We start from the raw sequence: 13,961 nt of genomic DNA on the forward strand, positions 1-13,961 counted from the left end.
CACCGATGGTCAATTTCCCAGGGTCAGAAGATATGAAACTGGGGGCAGGTCCCAGAGCCAGAGGGGTGGTAAGGGTAGCCATCCTCACAGCCCAGCCCTGTATGTCAAACTGGAGACACTAAAGAAAACTCACCCTTCCCAACAGCCCTCTTCCCAGGAAGCTCCTGGAGGACCACAATGCCATGTGATTAGCGCCAAAAGAAGCAACCGAAGTGAAAGGTGTTAGGTAATGGTGCCAGGTCAGGGCTGGCATCCCTCCCCTTTCATCTGCTTTGGCACTAGTCTGAGGCTTAATGGCTCCTGGAAGAATGGGTGCATGTCAGAAGATGGTATCCTAAAATGGCAGCTAAACTAATTTGATCTAACATGAAAAACTGTAATGTTTTTCAGTATCCTGATCAGCTACAGGCTCATTTAGATCATGGTGTTATTTAGTAAGAATGTCAGAGATTTTAACTTCCTCAGCACTTTCCTTGAGGCTTTGGGTAGCCCAAATCTTACTCTTCAGTCCACCTGACCATGCATGGAGAGCTGGTTATTCCCATGAGTCTGGAGAGTGCCAGAGGATGCTTGGAGAAGCTTTTAAAGTGCAGGATGGAGACCAGCATTTGGTCCAGTTGGTGCTTCTCAATGGCCACAGCAGGGTCAGAGCACCCAAGTCATCCCAGGGACCTGACAGATTGCCCCAAAGCTTGTTTCCTTTTAAAAAGGTTCTAAAAAGCTCAGGAAATTCATGACAAGAACCCATAATCCCACGAAGGCAGGAGGAGCCAGAACAGAACCTTGGTAGAAGGAAGGGCTGTTTGAGACTTCGAAACCTTGCATCTCAGAGTTGGAAGGGACCTGAGAAGCCCTCTAGTCCAACCCCTCATGAATAACCATTCCCCCCAAACTACAGGATGTGGTCTTCTAGCCTTTGTTCAAAGACCTCCAAGGAGGGCAAGGAACCATGGTGGATCCAACTATCCCATTGAAACTGAAATAGCAAGCATTACTTCTGACCTCTAGTGATCTAACCAATGACTTCTAGGGACCTAAGAGTGCCATCCATCGCCAGCAATGGACACCCATGCCAGCCCACCTTTCAAAAACTTTTCCATATTTCCAAAAGACTGGGTGTCCCATGGAGATGAGAGGTTTCCTGGTAAAATCAAGGAAGGATTCCCATACCAGCTGGGCCAAATCTCCTCTCTTCTCACCCCTCACCCATAGCTGTGCCATCACTTTTGTCCTCAGTCCCTCCCTCCCCCATCCCTCCCCTCCTTAGTCCAGCTACTGGCTGGGCAAATAAGTCCCCACTGAGAAACAGCTCTGTTGACCTCTCTCAGGATGAATGAGGCCGTGGCCTCTGATGCTGAGCTCCACGTGTTAAGGGAGGGGAGTGAGGATACCAGACCCAACTTCAGGGTGCCCTCTGCTCCCAGGACCAAGTGAGAGTGGGCAGGCTTTGCGACTGAGTCTGGATCTGAGAGCTCCTGTTGAGGCATTGTCTCTTGTGCAGAGGCAGGTGTGGACAATGGTGAGAACAACTCCAGTGGGGAGGCTGGGGACAGGGACGAGGCAAGGAGGACCAAAGGGGGCAGGAGGGGGCCTGTTGTTTAAGCGAGCACTAGGGCCAGTTGGTTTATGTTTGAGGGAGAAGGACCAGAGGGACCAGAGGAAGGGGGATCTGGGCACTTAGACCTGGCTCTCCGTGGAGAGCTTGCGTTCGTGTTTCCAGCCCGTGTCCGGCAGCGAGCCCCGTCTCTCCGGGGTGGCCGCGGTGTGGACACTGCTGCATTCTGACTGCTCCTCCTGGAGCAGCTGTTCCGTTTCCGTATCATCCAAGGAGCCAGAGCTGGCCTGGATGGACACCGTGTCTGTCTTCATGCACACATGGTCCCGGAGGAGGAGACCCCCCCTCGAGCTTCGTAACTGCTTGAGGTCATCCCACTCGGCATCGTCACCGCCACTGGACAGGAGGCAAATCCCCTCTACTATTTTGATCTTCTCCTTGGTGTAGTTGTGCTCGGGCCCAGCCTAGGGTACAGTGGGGAGAGAAAGAGTCATTTCTCTGCCCAGGATCTTGTGCCGAGGGAGAGAGGACGTTGGAAGAAGTTGGGGAACAGAAAGAAAAGAGGAAGGAGAGCCTTGATTCAGCACACACGGCAGGAGATTCATCCAAAGTGAGTGCCCCGCCAAAATAAATTCAAACAAAACAAAGCAAACGCCAAAGATTAGCCTAGAAGAGGAGGGCCAGCTCATGCTGCTGACTCCCTGGGTTCTAGGCCTGGTTTTTGACCCTAATCACCTGAGCCAGAGTCTTTATCCTTTGGGCTCAGTTTTATGGCATTGCTGGGTTTAGAGTTGGAAGGTTCCTGCTCTATTCTAGAGAAGAGGAAATTCTGAGGCCCAAAGGAGGGATGATAGACTTTGCCACTGATACAGGCAGTGAAGGGAAGAGCCGAGATCCCCATCCAGGTCTTTTGACCCCAAAGCCAACACTTATCCTCCATTATGTACGAGACTGCATCGTTCTCAACCAGAAGCGAAGGGGCTGGACTATGATCTCTAAGAGCAATGAGAGCTTGAACATTCTACATTCTATCTTCCAGCCTGGACAGTCCTTACTCTCAAATCCCTTCAAGTTCTGACATTCTATGGGCAAAGTCTCCTCCCACTTGGAAATCAAAAATAATAATAATAGCACTAGAAAAAAATAATTTCTATAGTGCTTACTAGGAGCCAAGCACTAAGTGCTAAGCACTTTACAAAGATTATCTCATTTGATCCACATGAGGACCCCGAGAGGCAGAGAGGGGCTGTTATTATCCTATTTCACAGCTGAGGAAACTGAGGGACTTTGTAGTTAGCTAGTGTCTGAGATGGATTTGAACTCAGGTCTTCCTGACTCCACAATTCTAGTGCCCTCCTCTCTTCATTATTTCCTATTTTTCCAGTTCATATTCTGCTTCCAGTTGTCTCCCCCATTAGATTGTAAACTCCTTAAGGGCAGGGATTGTCTTTTGCCCCTTTTTGAATTCCCAGCATGTAGCACAGTGCCTGACACAGTGATAAATGTTTAGTGACCGACTGTTCGTCTTGCCTCTCTCCTTGCCTCACAAGGTGGTGGTGAGGACGATACTTTGTCAATCTCAATCTGTACTTGTCCAGCTAGGAGCGATAGGGATCATTCCAGAAACGCAGGAGCCAAAAAGGTAAAACCTCGCCAGAATATCGAAAAAGGAAGGGACCTCTGAGGCTGCCCAGTCCGATGTCTTCTTTTCACAGATGAGGAAACTGAGGCTTAGCGAGGGCCTGGACTGACCTCAGTCGCACAGGGAGCAAACCTCAGAGCTAGAATTCAAGAATGAAGGATCATGCAGGGGGCAGCAGCCGAAGACCCAGAGCAGGGTTTCTTCCCCTTTTTTGTCTCCAACACTCTTGTGGCAGTCCAGGGAAGCCTAGGCTTCACCCTGCTCAGGCTCCTGTTCTTAAATGCACTAAATAAAAAATGTGGGATTACAAAGGAAGCAGATTCTGTCAAAATACAGATAGAATCTCTCCTTATTGGAGTTCGCAAACCACCTGAAATCTGTCTGCATACTCCTATCTCAACAATAGATGTGTGCACATATGCATGTGTATACACATGACACATGTATGTCTACATGTATGCATATACACATGGATGTATATACACACGTGTGTACAATATAAACTAATATTGTATTCCTTTCTTTTTTCTCCTCCTTATAACAAAAAAAAATAATAGGAGTAACTATTTATATAATGCTGGAAAGACTTGTAAAGTACCTTCTATCTGTTCTCTCATCACACCCTCACATCAAACTTCCCCTGTTAAGAATTCCTGACCCAACAGAGGCACCTACGGGCAGATATTCCACGGATGATGTCTGGGAGAATAATGCAAGCCGAAAAACCAATGAACGAGCTGTGGAACCAGGAAAGGGAATGTCCACTGGAATATTATTATTGTGATCCAAAAACTTATCGACTTTTGTTGGCTCTAATCGCCCTGGGCCTTGCTCCCCACCTTTTTTATTTATTTATTTTTTTTTTGTATTTGGCCCTGACTCCCCCGCAACTCCCCTCCAAGCATCGGGGAACGGCTTCAGGCTTAGACCTAAATGTTCCTTCGGCCCCTTCTATCTTTCCTGACTCCTCTAGGAGAAACAGAATTCCTGGTTCCGGGGGAACAGAAAATAATTTGCTACCACTTGTGAGGCACACGGTGGCTGTTCTCCAAAGAAAGTGGGCTAAAGCCTGGGCTCTGCATTTCCTTCAGCTGCTCTATTTCAAGAATAAGCACCTTGGAGTGACACTCCCCCTACCACGTGTGTGTGAGAGCACACCTACAGAGCACGCTCACACACACACACACACACACACACACACACACACACAGCACACAGGGAATAAAGCCAAAATTAGGGCAAGTTGGGAAGAAACCAGGGACCCAATGTTGGGGATTCCAAGGAGCATCCTCCAGTTCTCAGAGACATCGATCCCATGCATGTGTGCATGCACACACACACACACACACACACACACACACACACACACCTCTACAGCAAGTACCTGACATGAAGAGGTGGGAGGAAATCAGAAGAGAAAGGGCGAAAGGCTCTCAGAAGGGTGAGAGAGCTGCCGAGGAAGAAAAACAGAGAGGGATGGGGGAAGAGAACTGTCACGAGGCTTCATCTTTGACCTGTGAATCTCCAGAGCTTCAGAAGGATCCTGGACCCCATCTCCTGGGACCTAGAAATCCCTCCTCTTAAATATAGATGCTTCCTCCTTTTTCCTCTGTGGAAGTCAGGGATGAGGGGGTCTATTGATGTTGGTCATGGTCATGGTCATGGTCCATGTGTTGGTTAATTTTACTGACTGGTTTTCCTCTCTCTCTATTTCTTTTTATTGATGGTCACTGGGTGGTGGTAGGGTATAGTGTGATGGACTTGGGAGTGGGGAAGACTCAAGTTCAAATCCCAACACAGGCTTAAAAAACAATCAAACAAATAAATAAATAGGGGCAACTGGGTGGCTCAGTGGATTGAAAGCCAGACCTAAAGTTGGGAGGAGCGGAGTTCAAATGTGGCCTCAGACACTTTCTTCCTAGCTGTGTGAGCCTGGGCAAGTCACTTACTCCCCATTACTTAGCCCTTGCAGCTCTTTTGCCTTAGAACTGATACTTAGTATTTATTCTAAGACAGAAGGCTAAGTTTTTTTAAAAATAAATAATAAAAACTATCCCTATCTGTAAAATAGGAGGTTTTATCTCAAAGACTTGTCATAGGCATCAATGAGATAAAATGTTGGCTCCTATTATTTATAAGGGAGGAAGAGGAGAAAGCAAAGGAACCCAATGGGGAATGAGTCTGATAGAAAAACAAAAGATATCAATAAAAATTAAAACATGCTGGAAGCATTTTTTAGACACTGTGGGACAATGCTGGAGAAGGAAATGGCAAACCACTACAATGTCTTAGCCAAGAAAACCCTAAATGGGGTTACAAAGAGTTGGATATAAAGTAAAATGACTAAATAACAATAGCAGCTCTTGGCATAGTGCCCAGCACATAGTAGGCATTTAATTAATGTTTACTGAATGAATGAAGTCTTCGCTGGTTTCCCTTCCACCTCCTCCTCCCAAGGTTTGTTTGTTTTTCAGTCTCTCATAGCACTCTGTTTGGATTTCTATCCATTTATCATATAGCCTCCACCGAGTAATTTGTCTATGCTATGGGTCTCGTCCTTGCACAACCTCCCCACCAGACTTTAATCTCCTCAAGGGCAGATATTATTTGTTGCTTCATTTTTATATCTAAAGACCCCAATCCAAGGAACTCCTTATAGAAAGAAACTGCCTCATAAATGTTTGTCGAATTAAGTGGAAATAGGCCCAAATTTGGAGAAGAAAGGCAATTCTTTTCCCACAGTAGACTACAAGCTCCTTGAGGCCCAGAATTAGGTTCCTTCTTTGTCTTTGTATCCCCAGAGCCTATCCCTGGACTTGGTACATAGTAGGCAGCTACTGAATTGACACAGATTCTCACCTCTTTCTTATAGCAGAGCTGATTATACATGGCCGGTTTGGGGATGGTTTCAATCTTCACTTCCTGCGTGGAAGTCCGGTAAGAAGGATTGCTGTAGGTCAGGTTCCCCAGGCCAGGATCAGTAAATTTGAATTTTTTATGTCTAAAGAAAGATGGGGAGAAGAAGGAGAAAAGGGGGTCAGGATTCATTTCAGGAGGGATCACGGATGGATCCAGAAGTTTAGAAATCCTGGCTATGCTCATGTGGGGGCAGACTAGACCCAAGGGGAGAGGCCACTGGAATGCCCACTCCCACCCAAGTGGGAGCTCGCCTAATTCAGAGGGTCAAGAGGCACGTTTCTGGGCAGAGTTTTCAGGATGCCGATCTTCAAGCTTCAAGATGTCTGCAGGGATAGTGCTAGCATCCTTTGAGTCTAGACCCATCAGTTCTCTTTCACCCAATGAAGAATGGTGACTTGTCTCTAACCTAGAGCTATGGCTGAGAGAAACCTCAGAGGCAATAGAGTCCCACCACCCCACTTTAAAAATGAAGAAACTGAGGTCCACAGATGTGGAGTGACTTTGACAAGGTCACAAAGATGATAATAATAATAAGGATATAATAATAATGATGTCTACCTAACATTTCTATAATGACTCAAGGTTTATATTTTTTATAATACAATAGTTAGAATTTATACATGTGTAGATAATGTTTATTTATGTCAATATAATATAATAAGATATAATAGTTAACATTATATAGCACTTGAAGGTATAGAAACAAGCTTTATAGATATTATCTCATTTAATCCTGCTAACAATCCTGGGAGGTCACAAAGAAAACAATAAGATAACACTACCCAATATTTATATAGTGACTCAAGATGTATATCTTTTATAATATAAAAGCTGGCATTTATATAGCCCTTTGCTTAAAGATATTATCTCCTTGGGTCCTTGCAACAATCCTGGGAGGTATTATTATCATCCCCATTTTACAGATGAGGTAACAGAGACAAACAGAGGTAAAGTGGCTTGGCCAGGTAGGTATCTGAGGCAGGATTCAGACTCGAGTCTTCCTGATGCTGGGCTCAGAGCTTTATCCATTGAACCCTCTGGCTGCTTCAAATGACAGAGATGAGCTCTTCTGACCCTCACCACAACTGTGTAAGTTAGGTTCTGTTTTATTCTTTTTTTTTACAGATGAGAGGACATAAACTGAACGGTTACATGACTAGTTTCCTCTATAAAATTAGAGATTGGACAAGGCAGTCTCTAAGGATCCTCCCAACTCTACGTTTATGATCATGAGAGTCAGTGTCTGGACTTAAAGACAGGACTTCTGGCTACAGTCCACATCAGCTAAAGTTGAACGAAAGGGCTACATCTGTCAGAAAGGAAGCCCATTTTTATCTCCATGGCCTCTTCTGTTGCCCTGAACAAGAGTTCATGCATGGGGAGACTTGGGATGAGTCTGGCCATAGGCCAAAGGTAGGGGAACAGGAAAGAAGGAAGAACCCCAATGCCGTGAGTGGCTCAGGAGCCCTGAAGTTACCTGTACAGCATGAGAGCAGCAATGAGCACCAGAATGAGCAGGATACTGAGGAGACCACCAATCACGTAGCTGACATGGAGCCCTTCCCCTAGAGGAAAACATGGCGGCACCATTACTGAAACTGACACACATGGATCTTTAAAGGAGAAGCTTCATGAGAGCCCTGTGAGAATGGTACTCCAGGTACTTCTTGGGGCAGTGGAGGGAATGCTGGCTTGGGAGGAGGAATGCCTGGGTTCAGATTCTAGCTTTATCACTTGTGGGATTTTGACAGATCATGGAACCATGCAAGGCCTCGGCTTCTTCATCTGTAAAGTGCAGAGGCTGGACTTCATGCCCCTCCTAAGGTCATGCATGACCTTCCAACTCTAAGTCTATGATTTTATGACAGATGAGAAAACAGGCTCAGAAAAGTTAATTACCCATGATCACACAGAGGCAGGATGTGAACTCAGGTCTTCCTGACCCCAAGTCCAACTAAGTTATAGGTCCCCTTTTTTTTTCCTCTCAAGTATAACATCATTTATTAATAGGGGCATGTGATCTATTAATAAAGGATGGACCAATCACAAACATCTCTACAAGGAAAGATTTAGGCCATGAGTTCTTAACCTAGAGTACACTGACCTCCACAGTATCTGTGAATAGATTTAAGGAGGTGTGGGGGTCTGAAAACTTGAATAAGAAAAAATATATATCTTTATTTTCACCAACCTCAAATTGAAATTTAGCATTTCTTCCAATTGTTTGTCCATTCATTCACTTATTTTTGGTTTAATTTAGGAAAAAACTTCCTTGAAATTAGAGCAACTATCAATCGGAATGGGCTGCTTCAAGAGGCTGGGGGATGCCCCTCAATTGAGGTCTTCAAGCAATCCTCTAATTACTTAAAAACATTATTCTGAGATGATCCATATATAACCCAGATTGAATTTCTTGCCGGCTCTGGGATAGGGGGAAGGAAGAAGAGAGGGAGACAATTTGTATCATGTAACTTTGGAAAACTGGTGTGGAAATTCGTTACTATGTGTAATTAGCAAATAAATAAGTAAACCTAAAAAAAACCCACATTATTCTAAGAAGGAGTCAATATGCTTCATAGACTATGAAAGGGATTCATGACACCAAAAAAGTTCATCTCTTGGTCACTCCATCTTCACAGAAGCCCTATGCAAGAACCATCCACAATTCTTTGCCTAAGGGAGTCTGGGTTAGTAATGGACCCAACTTATCCTATGCTGTTAGTTGCTTTCTCTCGTTTGCTTTATCTGAAACAAGAGCTGGGAATCTCTAGGAACTAGCTGGCAAGTGACTTCCCTATATCCTATCCCAAAGTGAGGAAAGACCCTTCTTTCAGGTCCAGAACATTTCCTTAGCTCCTTTTTTCCTCATGTGTCTCCTTCAAAGAAGAATAGCTGGGGAACTCCAAAAAACATGGGAAGACTTACATGAACCAATGCAAAGGGAAGAAAGTGGAACCAACAGTCTGTACATAATGATTACAACCAAGTAAAGAAAAAATATTAAAATATTTCTGAACTTAGATTGACTACAAGGATCAATTTTGCCCCCAGAGGGGAGATGACAGAATGGACTTCTCTTCTCTTGCAAAGAGATGCAAAGAGGGAGCTAGAGGTGTGGAATGCTGCATGTCCTTTTAGAACAGGGGGCTCTGAGTTTATTTAAATTAATGTTTTATTGATGGCTTTTGTTTTGACATCAGTCAGTCCTAAATATTCTACCTCTGATACCTACCTACCCAATGAGCCTTCTTTTTCTTCTCACAAAGAAAAACAGTTAAGTGAAACCAACCACCCAGTATGTTTGACAATGTTATATGATATTCTGTACTTGTAATCCCCCATTTCTCTAAGGAAAAGAGGGAAATAGTGTCCTCAGTTCTTATCTATGGCCAAGATTGACCATTATAGTGAATAATAACAATAATAATGGCTAATATTTATATAGTATGTACTATGTGATGGGCACTGGGCTCATACTTTATTATCTCATTTGATTGCCACAACAACCCTGAGATGAGCACTATTTTTATTCCCACTTTACATATGGGGAACTGAGGCAGGCAAAGGTGAAGTGACTTTCCCAGGGTCACAGACACTGAGGCCATATTTATGTAGTCTCTTTTTCATGTTGTTGTTGTTGTTTTTTAAATTTAATCCTTACCTTCTGTCTTGGAATCAATACTGTGTATTGGTTCCCCAGAAGAGTGGTAAGGGCTAGGCAACAAGGGATAATAGCTAAGGATTGTTTGATGCCACATTTGAATTTTTAAAAAATTGGGGGGGGGGGGGTGACATCAGAGCCATGTTCTTAATTTCCTCAATCTCCTTGGCCTTTTGAGCTTCCTTTAGTTGTCTCTTCAGCTCTGCAATCTCCCTATCCTTTTCTGAGGCCTTTGATTGCTTAGATCACTATCTCTAGACTCATGGACGTATGCAGCAGTCTTTCTTAGTTCTTCAATGGGCATGGTCTCCCATTGTGGGCAATGCAACTTGAAATAGGCCTGGAGATGGTTCAGACTGCCTTTTACAAACTGCCTCCTGACATGCTGGATGTTATTCTCAGCTGTCATGTCCCTGAAACCTAGGATAGTTTCGCCTGCCTCTAAGAGCCTGTCCAGATAAAGGGTTGGGAGTTCTTCCTCCCCCTGCCTTAATTTCTCAAAGGACCCCCATGCATTTGATCATCTTGCATGGAGCCTCATCGTTTCTGCCAAATGCTCTCTACACCTTTTGAGATAAGCCATGTTTGCATGTGAGAAGAGTTCTAAGTCCTGGTGTTGTTCTGGCCACAAGGCAAGATTGGGGTTGCTTCTTGTCTTGGCTATAAACTTTGCCTTCTCACTGGGGGTGTATAATTCTGATAGGAGTAATTCCATGTCCTCAAATGTTGGGTTGTAAAGTCTCATGGCCTATTTATATTCTTTTATAGACTTATGGGGATTTATATAGAACTGAGGAAACCTCCGTTTCAAGATCTCCAAATCACCCCCTGAGAAAGGTTTGTAGCCCATATTCCCCTGAGTTTCTCAAATTCATCTTAAGAGCTAGCATTTATATAGCACTTTAAAATTTGCAAAGCACTTTCCATGTTACATCATTTGATCCTTACCATGCTCTTTGAGATAGGTATTATCATTCCTATTTTCGTTACAGATAAGGAAACTGAGGCTAAAAGGTGAAATGCTTTGCCCCAGGGTCAGATAGCTAATAAGTGTCTGAGGTAGGATTTGAACTCTAAATCTAGAACTCTATTCAATATGCCACTTCACTGACATCACTGTTGGTTTGTTCTTCCTAACTTTTTATTTGTTAAAAGAGAGGATTCAGTGGAGAAAGGGAGAGAGAAGCATGTTGGGAAATAATTGTAGTATTAAAAAAATCATTAATAACATTTTATATATTTTTTGAGAATGAAAGAAAAAAGGTTTAGTGTCTTGGGGACTGAGAAAGAGTATCTCACTATGAAGGTGTGTCCACTCTGATCAGGGGTTAGGCTAAAGGATGGCCTCTTCAGCCCCCAAAGATTTTCCCGAGAAAATAATGTCATTGGGAACTTTAATTTCTGGTTCCCTCATTTCCCAGATCCTTGGTACTCACCCGGGGCAGCAGGCACAGCCTCATTGGAATGTGCACAGCGGCCCTGGCGACCATCTTTCTCTGAGCAGCTGTGGAGGCAACAAAGAAACAGAGAATTAAGGTTACTGCCAGAACAGTGCAGATTTCTCCCCTCCTTCAAGGCAGGGGCAAGGCAGTGTCTTGAGCTGACAAGAGAGATTCCAAATAAGAGGAGATGGTTTATAAACCAGGACTAAGGGTCAGGGTTTTAGAAATGCTCAGTATTGGAGAACTGTACTGTACCATTATGCTTTAAAATATGTTTGTTTGTTTTTTGAAAGTATAGTTCCATGCTGATCATCTCTAGCAAGAGACATGATGGACTCAGAGTGCAAAATGAAGCTTTTCTTTGTAATGGGTTTTGTTTCCCTTTTATTCATAATTGGGCTAAGGTGAGGCAAGAAGGCAATAAACTATTCCTGAAAATAAAATAAAATTGGATTCAAAAATCAAAATAAATAAATAAATAAATTTTAATGAAATATAAACATCATAAAAATAAAAAAATATATAAAAATAAAACATAAAACATAAAAAAGTATCATTCCTTTAAAATTTAGAAGCAAGTGTGAAAGTGAGCTAGAAGCCAGAGGAGGTAAATAGAACCATAAATGAATGTCAAAATGCAGGGAGGAGGAGCTCAGACAAATAATTAATCTAACTTGTCAAATAAAGACCTCAATGGAAAACATGCTTTCATAGGTTTTTATGCACTAAATATCCTCCTGAAACATTTTTTTTCCTCCTAACACCTTTTGACAAGGAGGAAGATTCAAAACTTCTCTGTTAGGTTATAAGTGAGCAATTTAAATGTTTCTTCTGGAAAAAACTGGAGACAAATCACCTGTGAGGTAGGGAAATGTTTTATTCTAAATTTCCCTAAAACATAAAAATGCCAGAACCAAGAATCGCATAGATGCCCTGATGGAATTTTGACTCCAAGAAATGGTTTGGGTGTAAATTTCAGCCTGACAATGACTAGAATTAGATTAAGCAGCAAGTGGCAGCTGATAGAGAATTCATGAAAGGCCCTGGATGATGTCTAAGTGCTTGTATTTCTTTAACTTTTGCTCTAGGAATCTGATCTGCAAAATGTCAGAAAATGACTGGCTAAAAGTGTTCCTACACCTAATTGGAAAAATTAAAATTGAATTTAAAAATCTCTTTTGCTCTAGGTCTGTGTTTATATTGTAAACTTTTAAACCTGGTCATTATTTTATGATGGTGATAAAGTTCTAGAAAAAAGTATAATTGGATATGTGGATAGATGTAGGAGGAGTGGGAGGGGGGTGCAGCACCAAAGTGAGATCCATGGAACCAAGCCTAGATAAAAACTTTCTTCCTAAATCATGAGGCTGTAGCACAGGGCTAGTCTGCTGGATTGTAGGCATAGAATCTAAGAAGCCTTATAAATACAAGCCTTACCCAGTGAAATCTATAGGATAATGGTCAATATTAAAGGGCTGGGAGGGAGGAGGGCATGATAGATTCTAGCCATGGAGCCACCTTATTCATTGGCTTTTTTCTTTTCTTTTCCTTTCTTTTCAATCCTTACTTTCTCTCTTAGATTCAGTACTAAGTATCGGTTCCAAGGCAGAAGAGTGGTAAAAGTTAAGCAATGGGAGTGACTTGTCCAAGATCACCCAGCCAGGAAGTATCTGAGGTCATATTTGAACCCAGGACCTCCTGTCTTCAGATCTGGCTCTCCATCCACTGAGCCACCTACTTACTTTCCTTCAGATTCCTCCAGGGATGTGTGGGTCCTGGCTGTGGAGGAGCGGGACGTGGTAGAGGGGATGTTGGGTGGCCCTGGGTTCTTTTCACTCGTACCAGTGGACTTGGGAGCTGGGGGCACCAGGCCAGGCACTAAAGAGGAAATAGAATTTGAGTGTGACACAGAGGGCTGAAAGCACGATTGTTAATTCCAAGGTAGCACCTGGAAGGGCTAAAACAGGGGAAAATATCAGGGTTCTGGTCCCAGGTTCCCTCAGTAGGAGGTGTTGTCTAGAAAAGCAAATAAACCAGGATAATCCAATCATGGTCTAGAGATGGAAGAGGCCATCTAGTCTTCCCCTCTCATTTTACAGGTTTGCAAAGTGCTTTTACCCACATTATCTCATTTGGTCTTCATAACACCCCTGAGAGAGGTCCTATCATCACCCCCATTTTACAGAGGAGAAAACTGGGGCTGAGAGAGGCTGAGCCACTCAGAAACACTGGAGTGGGTTCAAATACTGCCTCGAATGCTCGTGTGACTTTGGTAAATCTCTTTACCTCTTGGTGCCTCCTTTTGCTCCTCTGTGAAAAGGAGGAGGTTAGATTTGATGGCCTCGAAGGCCCTTCTTAGCTCTAGGTCTAATCCTATGATTATCAAGGGTCACAAAGGATAAGGAAGAAGCTCATTCATTCCCCTTCTTGCAAGAGCTTCATGCACTAAAGGGGCTTTTCTGCCCATCACCCACCTAGAGAGCAGGGCCGGTCATCGGGTTCATCAGGGCAGGCACAGACAAAGTCCAAGGCTCTGGCAAAGCAGAGATGGGTACAGCCGCCATTGTTCACGCCGCAGGCGTTGGTCCCTGAGGACAAAGAAATAAAGAGTCTAAGCAGGAACAGCCAAGGTAGAGAGTTTCTCCTTTGGCCAGAAAGGTAAGAAAAAGATGCAATTTAATTCAAGCCAATTCAATAAACACGCTTTGCATCTATGAAGAGCCTACATGCAAAATAAGCAAA

At 43.5% G+C, this 13,961-nt stretch overlaps 1 protein-coding gene across 1 annotated transcript in view; it reads right to left on the reverse strand.

The window, feature by feature from the left end:
- Positions 1–1,304: 1,304 nt before the first annotated feature.
- LRP4 (LDL receptor related protein 4) overlaps positions 1,305–13,961 on the reverse strand; it is a 56,942-nt gene continuing 44,285 nt past the window's right edge. Inside the window, exons 32-37 of the mRNA XM_044681863.1 lie at positions 13,694–13,807; positions 12,962–13,097; positions 11,214–11,281; positions 7,594–7,681; positions 6,057–6,198; positions 1,305–2,019 (exon numbers count right to left, since the gene is read on the reverse strand). Of these exons, the coding sequence (XP_044537798.1) occupies positions 1,678–2,019; positions 6,057–6,198; positions 7,594–7,681; positions 11,214–11,281; positions 12,962–13,097; positions 13,694–13,807 (890 nt within the window). The 3' untranslated portion in view covers positions 1,305–1,677. The remainder of the gene's footprint in view (positions 2,020–6,056; positions 6,199–7,593; positions 7,682–11,213; positions 11,282–12,961; positions 13,098–13,693; positions 13,808–13,961) is intronic.

This window comes from Gracilinanus agilis, chromosome 6 (assembly GCF_016433145.1).
Source record: "Gracilinanus agilis isolate LMUSP501 chromosome 6, AgileGrace, whole genome shotgun sequence".
Taxonomy (NCBI): Eukaryota; Metazoa; Chordata; class Mammalia; order Didelphimorphia; family Didelphidae; genus Gracilinanus; species Gracilinanus agilis.